Source organism: Phyllostomus discolor, chromosome 9 (genome assembly GCF_004126475.2).
Source record: "Phyllostomus discolor isolate MPI-MPIP mPhyDis1 chromosome 9, mPhyDis1.pri.v3, whole genome shotgun sequence".
Classification (NCBI taxonomy): domain Eukaryota; kingdom Metazoa; phylum Chordata; class Mammalia; order Chiroptera; family Phyllostomidae; genus Phyllostomus; species Phyllostomus discolor.
The window spans coordinates 42,926,972-42,948,386 of NC_040911.2; the positions used below are offsets into that span (position 1 = coordinate 42,926,972).

At 39.4% G+C, this 21,415-nt stretch overlaps 1 protein-coding gene across 4 annotated transcripts in view; it reads right to left on the reverse strand.

The window, feature by feature from the left end:
• Window positions 1-14,027: 14,027 nt before the first annotated feature.
• Window positions 14,028-21,415, reverse strand: part of MYOM1 (myomesin 1) — a 142,026-nt gene continuing 134,638 nt past the window's right edge. For all 4 annotated transcript variants that reach the window (XM_028524763.2, XM_036009254.1, XM_036009255.1 and 1 more), the window contains 2 exons: window positions 19,240-19,295; window positions 14,028-14,818 (listed from right to left, as the gene is read on the reverse strand). In XM_028524763.2, the coding sequence (XP_028380564.2) occupies window positions 14,528-14,818; window positions 19,240-19,295 (347 nt within the window). In that variant the 3' untranslated portion in view covers window positions 14,028-14,527. The remainder of the gene's footprint in view (window positions 14,819-19,239; window positions 19,296-21,415) is intronic.

Consider the following 21,415-nt stretch of genomic DNA (forward strand, 5'->3'; position numbering starts at 1 on the left):
TAATACATATGTATCCCATGTCATTTCTGCTGCTACATTTCCAGCTTCACCAAGTGTCCATTTGATTCCTCTAATGAATTACTCCCTGGGACATACCCGCTATGGCATAATTTCCTTCAGGCCATTGCTTTGTAATCATTTCTATATTCCTAGTTGAAAGCCTACTTTATACATGTTTATTGATGACTTTTAAATATTGATAGTTCTCAAAATTGTTGATGAGCACTAATGGTTCTTTAGAGTATTCTCTCTACATTTATGTATGATTTAAAAGTTCCATAATACACAGTTCTTAAAAAATTACTAAATACAGAAATGAAATAATGAATGGATATATATTTTTCCACATCTACACACTTGTTAATTCCATTCACCCTACTTGTCACGTCCTCTTCATTTATACCAGTCCAAACAATATAACTTTGAAGACTCACCTTTCTTCCATAAAATGATCTCCAATTCTCCTAATTTTAAATTGACCTTCATTTACTCTTTATTCATAAATTATCTTTGCCATTTGTGGATGAGAAGCTAGTTCTGCAATATCCATTCTCTCCTTCTTCCATAGAAAGATCCCCAATTTTTAGCTGAGCTTATGGTCTCTCAGAAAAGATTCCATTTCCTAGGCTTATTTATGGCTAAAAGTAACCTGGCCATGAAGTTCTCCCCAATGAGATATAAGTGAGATTGTACCATGGTGACTTCTGGGACCCTTCCTCAAAAGACAATGCATCCCTTGTCTTTTCTTTTTTCTGTGACCTATATCTTACTGCCTGGAATAGGGGTATGATAGCAGGAGATGTAGCTGCCATCTTGGAGACCATGGCCACATCCTAGAGATGCTAGAGCAATGCCTTGGAAAGAACTGGATCCCTGGGAAGTTCATGAAATAGACCCTGGAATGGATGCCTACCTCTGGAATTTTACACAAGGGAAAATATGCCTCTATCTTGTTTAAATCATTGTTATATTGGGTTTTTATTTCTCAGAGTCAAAGATATTTCTAACAAATACATATTTTTTCAATAATATTTCTGAGTTGTGAATATGCTGTAGGACAGAATGTTTCTTTTCCTTGGTCCTCCCCTTTCTACCTTGCTCATGGATTACAGAGATGTGTCAATATTAGAAAGAGAAAGGTTTGCTTGCCTTGTGGACCAAATGTGAAAGACCTAGGCCCAGTAGGGACTTATGGCTGCCCTGGCACCACTGAGCCTGAGACAATGCCCAGTATCTAGGGATCCTGCAGGAGGAGGGCCATAGATTACTTCATAATTACTGAAGGACAAACTAAATGTCTATCACAATGGTGTGGTTATTAATCAGTATTTACCACTTGTCAATTTCTGTGTTAGCTAGTGTGAGGAACCCACAAAATCCACCTTACAAATAGTAGGAAAAACACACAAATAGGGAATCATTTTATTCTAACATGTAAATATAATACATATTATAAACGAAATAGGAGTTCAAAGAAGAAATGTTCACATGGCCTGGATGGAAACGTTAAAGATGACTTCATGGAACAGAACAGAACAATTAGGATTTGGCTAGGCAACATGGAGGAAAAAGTGATTCCAGAGGCTGAAAAATGATGAGCCAAGCTTATGGAACAGGGCGAGGAGCCAAAGTCTTGAGTTTCTGAGCAGAGGGATAACAAAAAGTACATTCTAGTATAATGGTCTGGTTGTGTGCACCTAGATGGGAAGAAGATGCTTTTCTTTTTTGTTATAACATAGGTCCTGGCTATTGAGGGGGTTTAATCTATGTTTGTTGAGAGAATAAATGAATGAGTAAATGTCTTATTTATAATAAATATAATCATCCTCCCTTTTTCATAACAATAGAGATATAATATGTGACATGGTTCTCTCCCTTCTGTTTCCCTTTTTTTCTTTTTATTAATCTTCTCTGTTTTTGTACCTTCAGACTCATTGCCCACCTTTCTCTCCTCCTTTCTTTCCTTGGTCTGTTTGGAGTCTAAAGTAGAAGCACAAGAAATGGGATAGAAGGCAGCACAGCACTGGGCAGCCCGCTGATTCCTGTGTCCAGCAACATGGATGGTGGTCACTGTAATCACTACCTGTCATTTCCTCCTCACAGTGTTCCCCCTCTGACCCCAGAAAGATGCAAGAACTGTTTTTGCCAAGCTTTACAATACAGAATGTCTTCTAGCTCAAGTTACTACATTAACTACATTTTCCAAAATAGAATAATTTAGTTATCAGAAAAACTAAATAGTGTCAGAAAAAGAATGTTGTGCCTTCTTGCCTATTCATGGGCATCCTCATTTTCTGACAAGAATAATTTCTTTTTTAAAATCAAGTAACTCATCTTGAGTCAATTCCTACTTTATGATAGATGCTGTCAGAATACATATTATAAATTAAAAGCTTTATATGTTAAAGTTAATGAAGTCTTATGGTAGAATTTTAAGGCTGGTTGATATATATATTTTACACAACTAGGAAGTACAGCCAAGTTGGATATTTTCTTTGATGACTAAATATACTCGTATTTGGTTTTACTTTTGTACAAATTTAGTAAAGCCAAAGACATAAACCCCGCCCCCAAAGAATCACTCATAATCTCACTCTGTACAGTTGCTAACAGTTTCACATATGACCCCTTTATCTTTCCCCCAGCATTTATTTACATGAATTTAAATTTTTAAAAAAGAAATAAATTTTCTTCTTCAGTTAAACAATATATCAAATTAGTCAATATTGCTGCATAGCATTACCATAGATTGCTATAGTTTTCTAAACTAATCTCCTATATTTTGGCATTAAACTTATTTTTCATGTTTTGATATTACAAATGATATTGTGATGAACAGTTTCATTTAAATGTCTTAATATATCACCTCCATTTCCTTATGATAAATTGTTTAATGCAGATTTTCTGTGTCTAAGGGTAAACATTTAAAATATTTTCAATCCATATTTCTGCTTTTTATTCCCTTTTAGAAAACTTTTAGTTATGCTCTAACTTTAGGGAAACAATATGCGAGGCCCAGGTAAATTGTGAAGCTCAAACCTTCTTTTTCATATGATTTATATGTCTGCTCTTTCTCACATTTAAACCTGTTCTCTGGAAATACCTCTGTCCCTTGGAGTCCTGAGGGAATTGGTTCCAGGAACCTCCCCTCCTCCCGGTGGTTACTCAAGTATCCAGATGCTCAAGTCCCTTTATTAAATAGTAGAGTATTTACATATAACCTATGCACATCCTCTTCTCAACCTTTTGGCCCAGCTGTAGGCTGGTCCACCTCTGCAATCACTTCCTTGAAAACTGCCCTTAGCTCTGCTTCTCCATTCTTTCTCCATTTACTCACCAGGCAATGCCCCAGTTCTCCATCATAATTACACTTGTGCAATTGAATATTGAAGAGAGTTACACAACTGTGCTGATGAGGCTCATCTGAAGTTCATGACACAGATTTCAAATGGGCCTTAGACACTTCCTGAAAACTGTATTACATTTTCTGCTGTCTAAAATACAAGGTCTGTCCAGAAAAAGTCCAGCCACTGTTAATATAACCAGAATGGTTTGCATGACTTCGATGTAACCTGGCAGCCAAAGAGAGTGGACTGGAATGTGCATGTGTGAACAATGATGACTTCACTCTACTAGTCAGTAGGGGTAGTCAACACCATTAAGTGAGCATGTGTATTGTGTGGCCATCACATTCAACATGACTGAACAAGTAGAGCAATGAATCTGCATCAAATTTTGCATTAAGCTTGAACATTCCTCCATGGAAACTACTCAGATGATTCTGAAGGATTTCAAGGATGATGCAATGAGTGCAGCGCAAATACAAATGAGACACAAATGCTTCAAAGATGGCTGAGAATCTTTTGAAAGTGATCCATGTTCTGGAAAGCCTATAATAAGCAGAACACCTGAGAATGTTGAATGTGTACAGGCTGCAGTCAACAAAGATCGGTGACCAACAGTGAAAGAACTAGAAGCTGATCTGGGGATTCTAAAAACTACTGTGTCTGAGATTTTGATGCAGGATCATGGCATGAAATGTGTTGTGACAAAATTCATTCCATGGCTTCTGCTACTAGAGCAGAAGGAATATTGTGCTGTAGTTGTTAATGACTTGAGTCAAACTGCTACCAATGAACCAGATTTCCTCAAAAAGGACGTAACTGGAGATGAATTGTGTGTGTATAGCTATGATCTGGAAATGAAAGCCCAGTCATTCCAATACAAGTTGCCTGGTTCTCCATATCCAAAGAAGGCATGGCAAAGTCGCAGAAAGATCAAGACCACATTAACTGTGTTTTTTGATTGGGAAGGTGTTGTCCATTACCAGTAAGCCCCTCCAGGCCAAACAAGTAATAAGGAGTACTACCTCAATATTCTTCATTGGTCGAGAGATGCAATACGAAGAAAACACCCACAGCTATGGGCAACTGGTGATTGGCAGCTTCATCACAGCAACCTGCCAGCTCATGCGTCATGTCTCATGCAGAGTTTCCTGCAAAATGTCAAATCACCCAGATGACTCAGCCCTGCAACAGCCCAGATTTGGCACCCTGTGACCTCTAGCTTTTCCCAAAAATCACCTTTGAAAGGGAAGAGATTTCAGATCATCAATGAGATTCAGGAAAATATGATGGGGCAGCTGATGGCAATTCCAACAGAGGAATTTGCAGAGTGTTTTGAACAGTGGAAGAGATGCTGGGAAAACTGTGAGGTCCCAAGGTACCTACTTTGAAGGGGGCTGAGGTGTCTTTGTCCTATGTACAATGTTTCTTGTATCTTGTATCTTCTTATAAATATCTCTATTTTTCATAGTACATGGCTGGATACCTTCTGAATAGACCTCTGTGTTTATATCATAACTTTTTCATTCTTAAAAAAATTTATTGTAGAATTTATTTATTTTTAGAGCAAGGAGAAAGGAGGGAGAAAGAGAGAGAGAGAAATATTGATGTCTGAGAGCTACATTGATAGGTTGCCTCTCACGTGCCCCTAGCTGGGGACCTAGCCTACAATCCAGGCATGGGCCCTGACTCAGAATCGAACCAGCAATCCTTTGCTTTGCAGGCCCACACTCAATCCCCTGAGCCAAACCAGCCAGGGCTCCCTTCAGTCTTAAAATAGCTAAAACCTACCTGCCCATCAAAGCTCATAAAATGTTTCTACTTCTTCCAGCGTTTCCTGAATCCTGTATTTCACCTTACTCTTTATCTTCCCCTCACTATAGAGCAAGTATTGCACAGCACCTCTGAGCTAAGATAATAGCATGTTGTCTGTATTTTCCTTATGAACTTGTTGCTTGTGTTATGGTACTTCATATTCCCATCATTGCATCTGTTAGATGTGGTACCCTGAGGGAAAATCTCCATCTCATTCATCTTTGTATCCTCACAGTCTTTGCTTGATAAATATTTGTTGAAAGAATAAATGTATGGTAACAAAAACAGCCAAACTCGCCTATATTTCCCATCTGAAGTCAAGTGTTGAGAAGATACAAAAATCTCTGATCAATAATTGACTCATTTTAAGACATTACCTGCTTAACAAAATTTTTGCCAGCTACTTAAGGAGAGCACTTTGAAAGCTTTAGTGGGACAGGCATGAAATGCATGTGTACCTTTATACAGGCAGGTGGATACCTTTAGTAAGAGAGAATGGCATGCTGTAACGATGTGAAATTCTCAATAATTCATACAAAAGGCCCACAGCAGAGGTGAATTGGGTTAGAATTTTTTCCCAGCAACTTGCCTAATTTCTACATAAAATACTTTCAAGACTAGAGAAGTAAACACTTTCTGATGTTTTTCCCATTTAATTTTAAAGGGAGTTCCCAGAGTTTGACTCTTATTTTGAATGATGTCTTTGTAACAAACGTTCTGAGTTGACAAAGAACACATGGCATCTCTGTAACTGTGGCTACCATGGAAATGAGGAGCATTCCAAATGCTTTACTATTTTCAGGTCCTTATGTAATTTTTTTGAGAGCTCAACTCCTCTAATCTTTATCATGTGTATCTCTATAACATGCAACTATAATACAATATAATATAATATAGTATAATATGATTATAATACAGTAATAACATACAACTATATATCTATATATAATATATAAAGACACAATAATAATAATATACAACTATATATCTATAACATACCACTGAAATAAACTTTTGCATTAATGTGTGTTCGGGGTTTTTTTTAACATTTAGTCTCTTGACTTATTTTGCTCTAAATTACTTATCAACAAAGGTCTGAACACTTACTGAATATCCTCACCCTTTATTTTACTTATGTATTATTAAAGAAGGGTGGAAAAGGGACACATTAGCTCTATATCTGTGCCATTGACTCAGATTTTAGCAGAATTAGGGACATGAAAGTGTCTCTGTTTTATAAGATAGAGTGATTTTAGCATGACCATATTTTAAAGCACAAATAAAGAGTTTTTACTATCTTAGCTAAAATGGTTTATCATATTTTTACTTAAAGCTTTTCTATTTCTTTTGTGGCTTATATTTTAAGCCAATGACCTTCTTTAACATAGCATTTTAAGTACAGAGCAATTTTGTGAAATGGCAACAACCCTACGGTAGCCTAGATAAGAAAAAAAAATCCTGATTAAAAATCTGAAGCAATATAAAATTGAGGAAAAGTCCAATTGAAAATCTTTACAGAAAATAGTCTAATTTTTATAGATAAGCAGTTTATGCATTAAAGCCAATAATTATTCTCTTCCCTTCTTCTTTTTCTCCCCTCACACCCTCTCAGGCACCAACACACTGAGCAACTCTCATCTGGCTTCATTCTTTGTCCATTGAGATGGAAAAAAACAATTCTGTCCCTAGTTCGATTCCATGACTTCTGGGAATGCCCATCCAGAGGTCAAAGATTCCCGTGATTTTCCATTTAGACCAGACATAAATCCTGCTAGAAGGCAGAATTTCAGAGGGTGCCCTACCATTGTGGGTCAGCCTTTTGTGCTGAGGGGCCTGACCCAGGCCCATTGATGTTTGTTGGATGAATAAATAAGTAGAAAAAGTGATATATTGTATTTTATAAGATATAGGTAATTGCCTTCTATTTCAGTTTTGAGGAGAAAACAAGGATTTTTTAAAAAATTTTCATTATTTCTTCATCTGTACTTTCAATACTGTTCAAACTTTCTCCTGAGAGGAAGATTTCAGATTTCTCAATTCTGTCTCAGTAATGAGTTGTTCTCTTCTTTTGCACAGTTTTTTTTTTCCCGGTGAAACAAAAAGCTCCTCCTGGCAATGTGGTTTCTGGTTTTGGATGTATGAGAAAGAGACACTTCTCATGTGACATTCTGGTGAAAAGGGACTAGACCATGGGGCAAGCTCATGAACTGGATGCCTGTGTTGACATAAGTCTGAGAGCAAAGAGGGTTCTGAGGCCTGGTTAGAACTTTCCAGGTGGGGAAATTAAACTGTAAAGAACAGAAAGGAATGGCAGGGAGGTTGTTAATATGTGTGCTACATTTGGCACATACATCTTCTTGGAGAGGCTTTCTACAGGCAGCTACCGGATGTACTCAGTTGGGAGTTACGTTTAGATAACTAAGATCAACCTGGGTGGTCAAAATAAAATCTACATGGTAGAACACTCTCATTCTGGTGGCCTCTGCGGAAAGTCTTCTCTTTGACCAGTCCCAGAAATGTGGCTTCAGTGGTGGCATCTTCTCTCTCATTTAGAACCATCTTGTGGCAAGTGGCGGAGGCGGCTTTCATGTGCTGTTATGGGTGATAGTAATTCTTCAGGTGGAAGTCCCGCTCTTGTGGGTTATACTCCTTGCTCTTTTTAAACTAGAGAGGAGAGGAAAGGGAGACCAAGAAACTCAAGACCAGGGAGTGGAACACTCCTTTCATTATTTATTTAAGGCAGGTGTATTTTGTTTCCAAAGTGTTTTAAATAAAACAGATTTGCATGTTGTTCTCTCTCCTTTTCAAAATGAAGACATCTATTCTTAAATGGAGAAGTACTATCTCTCAGTGTCCACAGCATGCATGTGAGCTTTGCGAGAAGTACTGTCTTCTCATCCCTGCTGGACACTAGACACAATAAAGTGTGTTAAAAGTATAGTATGAAAGTCACTTAGATCTTAATAATTATGAGCTAGGTAATTTTGGAGATTTTATGTAAATTTTAGAGACTAAGATTATGATAGACATATACCAATTAATTTTTTGGCAGTGTTTAAATCATCTAAGACTGTTATTAAACAACTTTATATGGCCTTGAGGTAAAGGTCAAAATGTAAATATCTAAAGACAGGACATGGTGGTCATTGTGTATTAAGCTTGTAATCTTCCATAAAATCTGTGAATTTTATCTAAATGTCTTTCTGTGGATAAGCAAAGCAGAACCACAAAGTAGAACATAACAAACACTTGAAACTCTGCCAGTGGAACTATTAATCCATAAATCATGTTTTCAGTTGATAGCAGTAGATACTCAGAAGTAATCAGAACATACAGTTTGTGCTAATAACAACACAATGTTAGTTGGCACCAGCAAAACAATGTAGTACCTGGAAGTATTCCAGTAACTGTCAAAGCAGTAAAGAAAATTCCTTGTTATATGCCTGAGAGAACAGGATTTTAATTCCTCTATTGTAAAGTATTTGCTGTCCTAATGTAGATTTATTAATGCATCATAGTTTGTTTTTTAATATGTTGTATAAGAATTGAGTTCCAGTATTTTAACTCACAATTTTTCTTTTATTTTATCTAATAATTCAATCCAAGTAATCACTTAAACATCATCCTCTTTTGCTTTCTGATTTTCCATCTCATATTGCATCCTGTTCTTATAGTTGGAGCTATATGGTAGAACACTCTCATTCTGGTGGCCTCTGTGGAAAGTCTTCTCTTTGACCAGTCCCAGAAATGTGGCTTCAGTGGTGGCATCTTCTCTCTCATTTAGAACCATCTTGTGGCAGCTATTCTTTGTAGCTGGTATCTTTTGAATACACTAAGTTCTTACCCCAAGTTTTTGTCATACACCCTGCCCTCAATAGACACCTCTCCTTCTGTCTCTGGGCTGCTCCCCTTTCAGAAGACACAAACATCCACCCAGCTACCCAAACCTACAGCTAGGTCAGTGAATCCTTCTGAGCAATTCCATCTCTTCCAATCCCTCTCCAATCCACAGCCAAGTCCTGCCCACTTAACTCCTACATGTCTCTCTGATATGTGCATCCTCATCTCCTGGCCACCACTCTCGCAGAGATGCTGTAAGACCCTCCTGAGTGGTTCAGCACTGAGTAGGGTTGGACTTACTATGACTAGAGGGAGGGAAGATGGCACATGCTATCAGTGGTGGGGCCTGCATCTACTTCCACACAGCCCCTGCAATGAGATGGATACTCAAGCCTGAGAACCCTAGCATTGGCCAAGGTCGGTGTGGAGGGAATGCATGCTCTGAGTATGTGGCTGGGCCAGACTGCCTCTGGCAGAGGGGTCTCAGGAGCAAGAAGAAGACCTTAAAAATGAAAAGAATGTACTTAATATTTGAACACATGTTTACCAGTTCTGCTATTTTTCATTTGTTGTTGATCTAAATTTCCATCTCATACCATTTGCCTTCTGCCTGAAGAACTTCCTTTAACATTTTTTTTTTCAGTGCAGATCTGCTAGTAGCAGATTGCTCAGCTTTAGTTTGTCAGATAAAGTCTTTATCTTGCCTGAATTTTTGAATGCTGTCATCAGTAAAGAGGCTTTTTGTTTTTCATTTGGCATTTTAAAGGCCTTGCTTGCTCCATGGTACTCTGGCTTCTATAGTTTCTCATGAGAAGTCTGTGTCATTCCCCCTTTCGTTCCTCTACATCAGGGGTATCACACTCATTTTCACCAGGGGCCACATCAGCCTCACGGTTGCCTTCAGAGGGCCGAATGTAATTTTAGGACTGTATAATGTAACTACTCCTTAACAGTTAAGTGAGAGCTCGGCACTGCAGCGGGTAGATACAAGGTACCAGATAAAACAAGGTAGAGGGCCACATTCGGCCCGCGGGCCTTGTGTTTGCCACCTGTGCTCTACATAATGGTTTTTTTTTCCTCTGGCTGCTTTTAAGATTTTCTCTTTATCAATGTTTTTTAGCAAATTCATTATGACATGCCTTGGTATTCTTCCATATCTATACTTAATATATCCAGTCTTTCCTTAGACTTCTTAAGAATATAGAATATAGTTATATCAGATATTTTAAGGTCCATGTCTGCTAATTCCATCATCCCTGTCATTTTGGGGTTTGTTTTTATTAATGTACCTTTTCTCTCCAAGTATGTATTATTCTATTAAATTACAGAAATCTGCTCACTTAAACAGGTTAATAAGCATAAAACTATAGCAATGACATTTCAAGTTACATAATTATAAGCCACCATCAACAAATACTGATATACACATAGGTCATCATATTACAAGAGGTACGTAAGCATCTTTTTTTGAAATTATGCTTACGTTTTTTGTTGGGATTATAGTGTTAAAATGACTAAAAACTACTTTGAATTTTCATTATCTGCTTAAATAAGCAGATTAAATTAATAACTGATTATTCTTGATACTTCCATAATATTTGTATATAGGATGATTTTTTTCCAATTTTATTGAGATAGAAGTGACACATAACATTGTATTAGTTTTAGGTGCACAACATGATGGTTTGATATATGTATATATTATGTGAAATGACTACTTCAATAAGTTTAGTTAATCCTGTCACAGTTATATTTTTTCCTTGTGATGAGAACTCTTAAGATCTCCCTAAGCAACTTTCAAATATGTAATACAGTATTATTAACTATAGTCACCATGCTGTACACTACAACCCCAGGACTTACTTATCTTTAATTTACTTTTCTTTTGGTCATTGGTCATGTTTTCTTGCATGTTTGTACACCTGCTGATTTTTTACTGGATGCCAGCTATTGTGAATTTCATGCTGTTTGGAAATGTATTCATTTAAAATGCATTGCATTTGTTCTGACACACCATCGGATATTTTATCCTTTAGAGGCTTGCTTTTAAGTTTTGATAGAGTGTTGGAGCAGCTTTAAGTTTAGGATGAATCTACCTTCACTACTAACATGAAACACCTCTGAGCACTCTACCCAATGCTCCATGTATTACAAAGTCTTTTCATTCCAGCTGATGCAAAGGAGAACTGCTTCCAACCCATGTGGGGAGTGGCAAGCTCCTGGTCTACTACTTCTCAGCGGCTCTTCCCCACCACCCACAAAGCAGCTCAGCCAGAAACCCATCTACAGCAGTCTGGTGCTCCTTCCCTGTGCAAATACCTTCTTTCTAATATTCTTTCCCACAAATTCTAGCCACTTCAGCCTCCTTGAACTTCAATCTTATCCCCTAAATTCAGCCAGACTGACAGGTCGTTCCCACTGGGTGCAGCCTGAGCAGTGTGTCCCAGTAATAAGTTGGGATGAACATACTCTCTCATTACTGTTTCCCTTTCCCCAGGTCACAGACCTGCCAATGCCCCAGGTTTTTTCCCATATATTTTGCCTGGTTTTCTAGTTGTTTATGGTGGGAGGACAATTTCCATAACAGTAATCCTTTGTGACCAGACACAGAAGGCCTTCGTAGTATAGTTTTACACTTGCTTCTCTGGGGCCCCATACATTAGCCTTTTTTATGGGAACTCTTGGCTTGGGGTTCCTACACCATGTGGTACAATAAATTTGGACCTCACGAGTATTCAGTACTGGCGTGAGGAATTGTTAACTTTCTTTTTCTACTCAGAACCAGATGGCAAACTTCCATATAGCTTCTTCATGTCAGTTGGCGATATTTTTATTATTCCCATTTTTTAAAACTAGTCTATCCTTTGTGCATGCCAGCTTTGTGCTGAGATCTTGGTGTGCAGCTTCCATTTTGAATAATAAGCTCATGTCTCTTGTTCTGGCATGGGTATTAAAACTCTAGTCTCAGGACACAGGGACTGTAGCTGGGTAATGTTATTATTTTTGATTATAGCATCTCTGTATATTTGATTTCTATGTACTTATAATGGTTTCATAAACTTTATTCTAGTAATAGCTCAGCTTTATGATTCTCACTTAAAATGTTTAATGATTGTGATTTTTATTGAGGTCTTACTAAGTCTGTATACAAATAGGTAAATTTAAAAGAACTCAAAATTTTCCATATTTATGTACTTAATTTTATAGGTTATTAAAGTTATTTAAGTTCTTACAAAGTTTTTGTTTGGTAAGTCAGACAATAGTAGTATTTAAAATGGAAAGCAAATATATTCATTACTAAATACAGTTTAACAAGTTGAATAGAATTTAGTTATACTATAAAATACCCTTAAAATAATTTCTTTCAATAGCTAGATTTTTAAATGGAAAAAAATGAGATTTTAAAGCTAAACTTCAAGAATTTAGGAATATCTGGATTTTTAAATTTATTACTTTAATATATTGAATATCAATTTTATAAAACTAAACTCTGAGGAGTCTTTCCTATGCTCCCACATGATGCTCTGCATACCAATAAATCACATTTAGCAGGTCACAGATTCTCATAAGTGAAAAGGATCTTCAGTTTCATTCCCTGTAGAAACAGCAGATTTTTAACTAAGCCATCAAATCATAGCTGATTTAGTTTGGTTGGTCATTATACTGGCAGGAATCATTCTTATAACCATTTGAGTAGTTTCAGCTTATAGAGCTATGAATATGAAAACTATTTTCCTTCCTCACTGCCACTGTGTTCCATCAAGTCTATGCTGGATGGCAGGGATCTTAATGATAACCCACTTTGATTTCCTAAACTCTCACACAATTTCAGAATTTAGAACACATTGTTCTAAAATTGTGTTTTCATTGGATCCAAATCCTTCTGTTTCATCCTCAGTTTGGGCTCCAGTGGCATGGAATTGAGGGGTGGGTAGCATGGAATTGAGGGGTGGGTAGTATACAACTCCTTCCCTCCCTTCTCCCAACACTGGGACTCTGTTGTTGGTCTCATGAGAGGTATGTTCGGGTTCTGTGTAAAGTCTTAGGGGCCTCTCACTTGCACAGTTCCTTGTCTCGCAGCTCCACCCCTGCTTCACCCTTTCTCCTCTCTTCAGCTCCTCTCCTTGTGTCCATCCTTTTTGGGTCCACTTGTCAGAAGGAGTCCTCTTGCCAAGAGGGTGGAGAACTTTAGACTGCTTAAGGTCACCCACTCTCCATAGGGTCCCCATGACCCTCAGGGACCTCATCAACTTGCCATGCCTGTAAGTGGGAGTACAGCATCTTGTTCCTGCCCAGTGTTCAATGTCACGGCAACGGCATGGGGCACTGGGCTGGACAAGGGAATCAGCGACAGTCAGATAAGACATAATTTCCAGCCCAAACTTTGCAAGGGGGGGGATGAGTAAGTGCCCCTCCAAACTGTATAAGGGAGTCTGTTGTCCTGTCCCTGACCCTTGGCAGGAAGAAGGAGGGGGAGACCACCTTTTACCATTACTATTTTTGTCCAGTAATGTGTGAGTGATTGAGTGTGTTTGTGTGTGTGTGTGTGTGTGTGTGTGTGTGTGGTAGTGGTGGTTGGGAGTACAGGTGGGGGAAGAACCACATTTCCTAGAGCAGAATGCTGCCTATAGTCATGTCCTGCAAGGAGGGGCAGGTCCCAAAGTTGGCAGGTCTCAATTTAGAGTGAGAGTTGTTTGTTTTTTTAGCTGTGGGAGCTTAGGCACCAGTTCTAATATTAGACACCCCACACCCTCTTATCCTTAATTGACATTACCTTCAATTACTTTGGGTGTCTTAACAATGAAATCAACTTGATTGTCCAGTAAGCTAACAGCTATACAGTGACAGAGCAATTTCACACCTCTGAACTTCAGTTGACCTTGGATGACTTATCAGATCCTGCTATAAAGGTACTGCTTTAACCCAAAGGAATTTAAATTGGAAGATGAGCTACACAAAGTGGCAAGAGAGATGCAGCAGAGGCCATCCAGCAGAGCAGCCACTAAAGAACAATGAAAGAAATGCTGATGAGGAAGAGGAAAGGTGAGGACTCTTTATTAATACTGAGGAGGTTCCAAATCAAAAGGCCACCGACAGAAATGCACACCACTATCTCAACAATACATGAAACATACTTGTTTGCTTAACTAGTCACTGTCTTGACTCCATCCTGGTGCTTAACTGCAATCCATGAGAACTTACTGGTAAAGGTTGAACCAAGTCCAAATTCTGCTCCTCAACACATTCATCTGCTTCCTGATCATCATTCAATGTCCCTCTTTTTTTCTGGTCTTTTGCTTAAAACCAGTTCCTAATATTTGTGCTACCAATATTGTCTTAACTATTAAAATGTTAGTTGGTGCTTTTTAAAATACGAATAAAAGATTTGACAATGTCCCCCCAAGCCAGCAACAATAGGGAGTTGAAAGCACAAAGACTTCCTTACACTTCACCCAAACCGTTTGCACACTAGCAGCACAAGGCGGACCAGCGCAGATCCCCTCGAATGCCCACCCAGTGGTGCCGGGTCACTTGGACTTAGCGCCTTTCTGAGGCTTCGTTGCAGCCATCCTCGCCTCCTCCTCTGGGATGAACACACTGATGGTGAAGTCGCTTGTCTCCGAGCCGTACTTGTTCTTCACAACCAGCCCGTATTTGCCAGAGTCAGAGGTGGTCACCCCGTTGATAGTGAAGAAGGCAGTCTTGCCTGCTTCAAACCTGAGGCTGCAGTGGTCATCTGAGGCCAGGGACTTCTCATTCTTCAACCAGGAGATCTCCGGAGTCGGGTCACCCCACACGGTGCAAGTGAGATTAAGTGCCTGCAAAACAGTTTTTATGAGAGGAGAGGAGAGATATCAGATATAATGTTCCAACTTAAAGGATCCTTTGATGGTATGGCATGACTCAGTGGGGGATAAATATAAACCTCCCAGAGGAGGGTTGGAACTTGGTATGTACATGCACCTGTGTGAGTTACAGTTCAAAATCAAACCTGAGAAGGTTTCTTTAGGGTGTTGGCTTTCTGACTTTGGGAACACTTATCATCAAAACCACACTGAGTTTGCTTCCAGTTCCCATCTCCATTTTCTCTTTCATAAACACATAGATGATTTTTGCTCTAATGTGGCATTTTGGATGCCGTCTCAGTAGAGAAATCTCATTGCCATAATCACCACCTGCTTGCACTTGCATTTCAACGGTGCCACAGAGCTCCGCAGCAGAATCCTAACAGCTGTTTCAGATAATGTGACTAATTTTCAAATCCCGTCTTCCTTGTTTTATTTCTCCCCCAAACCCTACCCAATCTGTTGCAGTTGCAAAGGTGCTTTACCAAAATGTATTCCTATTTCCTAATATTTTATTATATTACTGTCTGTGCTGAAACCCTCTTATTTTAAATATCAATGTTTATGCCTATAGTTTTACTTTACCTAACATTTTGCTGAAAAAAATTAAAGATAATTAGAGGTTTAAATACAGTGGTAATAAGTAATTGAGAGATACTGTGTACCTTACCCAGTTTCCCCCAATAGTTACATTTTACAAAACTATAGTATAATAGCACAAGCAGTACATAGATGTTGGTACAGTCCATTGATCTTACGTAGATTTTCCTAGTTTTACTGTACTGGTTTTTATTTGTGTATGTTTACTTCCATTTAATTCCATCACCTCTCTAGGTTCACATTTCCACCACCTCAGTTAGGATACAGAGCATTTCTATCACCATAAGGATCTCTCGTGTCGCCTTTTTTTTAAAATTTGATTTTAATCATTGTTCATATACAGTTTTCTCCTTTTTACTCCCGATCCAGCCCCCGCTCCCACCCCTCCCCACTTCCCTCCCATTACCACCCTCCCCTTAGTTTATGACCATGTGTCGTTTAAGTTTGTTCTCGTGAACCCTTCCCACTGTCCCCTTAAATTCCCTCTACTTTCTTCTGTGGGCACTGTCAGCCTGACCTCAATTTCAGTGTCTTTGGTTATATTTTGCTTGTTTCTTTGTTTTGTTATTTAGGTTCCTGTTAAAGGTGAGATCATATGGTATTTGTCTTTCACTGCCTGGCTTGTTTCGCTTAGCATAATGTTTTCCAGCTCCATCCAAGCTGTTGCAAAGGGTAGGAGCTCTTTCTTTCTTTCTGCTGCATAGAATTCCATTGTGTAAATGTACCACAGTTTTTTGATCCATTCATTTACTGATGGGCATCTTGGTTGCTTCCAGCATCTAGCTATTGTAAATTGTGCTGCTGTGAACATTGGGATGCATAGGTTCTTTTGAATTGGTGTTTTAGTATTCTTAGGATAGAGTCCCAGCAGAGGAATCGCAGGGTCAAAAGGCAGATCCATTTTTAGTTTTCTGAGGAAGTTCCATACTGCTTTCCATAGTGGTTGTACCAGTCTGCAGTCCCACCAGCAGTGCACTAGGGTCCCCTTTTCTCCACCACCTCTCCAACACTTGTTTGTTGCTTTGTTTATGATGGTCATTCTGTCTGGTGTGAAGTGGTATTTCATTGTGGTTTTAATTTGCATCTCTCTGATAGCTAGCAATATTGAACATTATTTCATGTGTCTTTGGATTTTCTGTATGTCCTCCTTGGAGAAGTGTCTGTTCAAGTCCTTTGCCCACTTTTTAATTGGATTCCTTGTCTTCTTAGAGTGCAGTCTTGTAAGTTCTTTATATATTTTGGAGATTCAACCCTTGTCTGAGGTATCATCGGCAAATATGTTTTCCCATACAGTTGGTTCTCTTTTAATTTTGATACTGTTTTCTTTAGCTGTGCAGAAGCTTTTAATTTTGATGAGGTCCCATTTATTTATTCTTTCCTTTATGTCTCTTGCTCTTCCTCGGGGTGTGGAGAGCTGCGGGGTGGAGAGAGGGAAGGGGTGGCCCCCCAAACCCCGCCGCCTGGCCCCTGGGCCTCGCTCCGGTCCCCTGCTTGTGGGCCACCGACTGCCAGCGACGGCCGGGTATGGGCCCGATGCTCCAGCGCCATCCATTTTCAGGGCTAGTTGATTCAGCAGGTGAGTTGTTACACACTCCTTAGTGGATGCCGACTTCCACGGCCACCGTCCTGCTTCGTGTCGCCTTTTATAACCACCCTCTCCTCACCTCCCCAAACCTCCCAGTCTCATTTCTAACTCCTGGCAATGACTAATCTATTTTCTGTTTCCCAAATTTTGTAAGTTCAAAAACATTATATAAATAGCATTATACAGTATGTGATCTTTCAGGACTGCCTTTTCCACTCAGCATAATTCCTTGCAGATTCATCCAAGTTATTTCAGGTATCAATAAGCAGTCCCTTCTTATCACTGAGTACTGTGCCATAGTATGGTCAAACCTATAAAGGTTGGCCTGTTAACAGTATTGAGTTATTATGAACAAAACTGCTAGAAACATTTGTGTTTTTATGTGAACATAAAAACAGGTGTTTGTGTGAACATAAGTTTTAATTTCTCTATGATAAATGCCCAGGAGTGCAATTGTTGGGTCATATGGTAAAGGCATGTATCATTTAAAAAAAATTGTTGCCCTGGCTGATGTGGCTCAGTCAGTTGGAATACTGTCTGTCACCAAAAGGTTGTGGGTCTGATTCCTGGTCAGGGCACATGCCTGGGTTGTGGGTTTGATGCCCATTCAGGGCACGTATAAAAGACAACCAGTCAATGTTTCTCTCTCACATTGACATTTCTCTCTCTCTCTCTCTCTCTCTCTCTCTAATAGCAATGAAAAAATGTTCTCAGGTGAGGATAAAAAAATTTTGAAAAAAATCACTAATCTGTTTTTCTGAGTGGCTGTACAATTTTGATTTATATTTCCACTAGCAATGTGCAAGTGATTCAGTTCTCTGCATCCTCACCAGCATTTGTTATTTTCACTATGTTTTATTCTAGCAATTCTGATAGGTGTGTTATGATTTTTCAGTGTGGTTTAATTTGCATTTCCCTGATGGCCAATAATGTTGAATTTATTTCACATTTTAAATTCAATTCTTGCATTTCTTTGTTCCTAAAATCCAGTAATTATAAGGAAAAGAACTAAGGCTCACAATATACAGAAAAAATGATATCCTTCTATGTATTCTTCTAAAGAGTCTTATATCATCACTTGTTACCTCTTCTACAAGAGTATCTCATGAAATTGTATAGATTAAGAAATTTGTTTTCTTTCCATGGTTAATTAGCATTTCTCACTGAATTATTCTACATATACATTTAAAAAAATATGAGTCAAACCATTGCCATAAATTTATTCAAGTGGACCAGGGATATGATTTTGGAAATTGTGATTACTTACAGGTTAAAACTTTTAAGAAAACCAAACAAAACTAAGTACCTTTCATGTCAAGGAAAACTATTAACCATACTGTAGACCACCAAGTATTTTCACAAATATTCTGTCTCTTAATTCTCACTATGACCCAGTGAGTTGAATATTTGGAACCTCATTAGATGAGGAAAATGGGAAACAGAGTTTGAAAACAAAAGTAACCCTGCAACAGTTGAGCTTACCAGCAATAGTGCTCATATGTTTACTGAGGAAGAAACACAGCTGGATGAATCCTACCTCTTTCTAAAGCTTTTAGATATGCCTTGTTTTATCACCCAAGTTCCAGTCAGCCATCATATGTCTTCATGATCATTTTGAAGTGGGAAAAGGTTTTAATCTACTATAAATACCCATAGCCGTATGACTGGTATCTTAAATTTGTTTCAATGAAACAGGCTAAAAATTATGTTCATTACTTTTCAGAGGTTATTATGGAGCCAGAAAATCCTAGTTTATAACTAATGGAGAGAAATCAGTTTTCAGGCGAAACAGAGCCTCTAGACATTCATAGAGCAGCAGGTTTCCCTTGAAAGGGAAGGCAGTTAATAGGACAGCCCATTTCCCACAAGGCATTAGAGGATGCTTCTTTCTTCAGCTACATTTGTCATATAGTTATGATTGAACAGGTTTCTCTTCTTTTGATTTTAAAGGTCTCTGGACAGAGACTAAGTGGTCTACATGTGCACACATCAGACAAACTTGCATCCTGATGCTTGACCCAAAATATCAAGATGATTGGAAAAATGACTGAATTTTTAACCTTGTATTTGGCTATTCTGAAGTCAAGCATAGCAGCCATGGCATAAGATGACGATGGTGGGGTGTGTCTTAAAAAAACCCCCAAAGTTTCAGGCACCAGAACCCATTCCTAGAGTGGAAGAAGCAGGGACAAGAGTGCTCCATGCTTACCTTGCCTTCCTGGATGGTGACTACATCAGGGAGACCACCCATCACCCGGGCACGATCTGCAAGCACAGGCACTTTTGGTTAATCACTGAAATGTTGAGCATCAGCAATTACCCTTACAAAACCACTCCAGGGAACTAATTTTCCAATTTAGTCTCCCTCTCTTTTCAGTTATTTTATACCTGTTTTTAACATGCAAAATTAAAAAAATGATCCGGCACTGCTGAATGTTAATCCTTCTTCACACACAGAACTCATGTGTGCAGCTGATTCTATCTGTACCTAAAATGTCAGCTTGAGATTGTGTTGTTGGATCAAGACCTGCTCTATAATTCTCATGGCTATTTTCAGGGCTGGCCCCGTTGCAGCTCAGTGGGGCTCAGTGCGAGGAGGCTGAGCAGATCCCTATGGACAGCCTCCAAGCTTAGTGTGGCCTCTTTTATGGGCTTCCCTATGATTATAAAAGGTTGCATAATTGGAAGCTTTATGCCAGGGAGACAAAGCCTCCCCAAGGGGGAGGCTCTTGCAGATGTGGGTTTTCTTTACACAGGTCTTTCGTACAAACCTTCCCTTTCCTGTCTCCTGGTAGTTCTCTGTAGCGCTATACAGGGCTGCTATCTATGGCCATGAGTATAAAGGCCCCTAGGTGAGGGTACAAAGTGCAGCAAAAATGCTGAAATCCAGTGCTGACTCCCCACCCAAGCCATGTGCTCTGTGTGTGACTGCTTTGGCCCCAGGGAAGGACACTTTCTCTAATTCACTCAAAGTCTCCCTCTCTGTCACTAACTCAGTGGCCACCACTGTCTCATTTTCAGGCCCTACTTTATTAGTATGTGACTCTAGGTCCATATTTCTACAATCCCCTTCACCACTGAGTCAGGCTAAAGCTTTGACTGGTGTTGACTGCATTCTGTTGATTCCACTGCACCGTATAAGCCCAACCTGTCTCCTGTGCCACTTGATGTGTGATATTAAGTGAGTTGCATTAAGTGAGGTCCACAGAGTGGACCTCAGTCTCCTCATCTGTAGATGGGAGGGGGTTGCATTAGACATATGCCCAGTATCTATGGGATTCCTCTGAGGGGTCTGAGAGGAGGTCAAGATGGGGTATTGGGTCAGGGAGCCAATGAAGATAACTCAGCCTTTACCTGTTTTATATATTGGGTTTGTGTGGATGATTTTGTTTGAATTAAATGTCCTGTGGTTTGTAAAAGTTTAAAAATATGAAACTAGAAGAGCTCTAACATCTCTTCCAGCTCTAAACTCCTGTGACCCAGTGATCTTAGGGAAATGCTTAGGAACTAGAGGGAAGGTCAGGCTCCTTGCCCACAAGAGAGTCCAAGAATAGGGAGTGGCTGTCAACTGCTGCAGTCCTGGCTTTGCTTGTGTGCACAGGAGCAGGAGGACATACTCAGCACCAACAAGAAAAATGCCCTGTTGCTTGGACACTCCCTAGTACGTCCCTGGTGCAGGTGTCTGGGACGCCCCATTCACCACCAGCAGCCACCTCACAAACCCAGGGCCTGAGCAGGGAGGGAGAGGGAAAGAGCAGAGAGCGGGGAGGACAGCAGTACATGGCAAAGGTGAAAAGTTCCATCCTGAGTGACCTGAAGCCACGGAAGGGCAGACAGACGACTTCACTTCCTGCTCCTCCCCCTGTTCCCTTCCGTTCCAGTTGAGGACAAACTCTACAATCTTAACCCTCAACAACTTTCAAATTCTGCCGCCCACACTGCAAAAGAACCTGAATTATTATAGCAAATTAGTCTGTGACTTCTGGAATGCTATAAGATTATCTGAGTGCTTCTCGAAACATCTGTGTGCGAAGCAAACAGACGATAGAACTTAGTAGTGAGCTCATTTCTGGGTAGACTTGACAGTTCGGTGTGTGTTCACTTGGACTGTGTCCAGTGCAGTGAAAGGCAGGAAGGCCGTGCCTTTCTCCCACAGGGGCTCTCGGGAATGTGTGGAGTGTTGGTTAGAGGACTAGTGGCAGTGACTTACCTGACATCAAATTTACAAAGATTATTTCTTTTTTTTCTTTAATGTATGTAAATGTTTCTGATATGCTGTGCCTGCTGTGAGTGATTAACAATCTACTGTGTGAGGTGCGGCCCAGAGATTTCCCCACATAGCTGGTTCAAGTTAAGAGCTGGGTGACATTCTTATTCCGTAACCT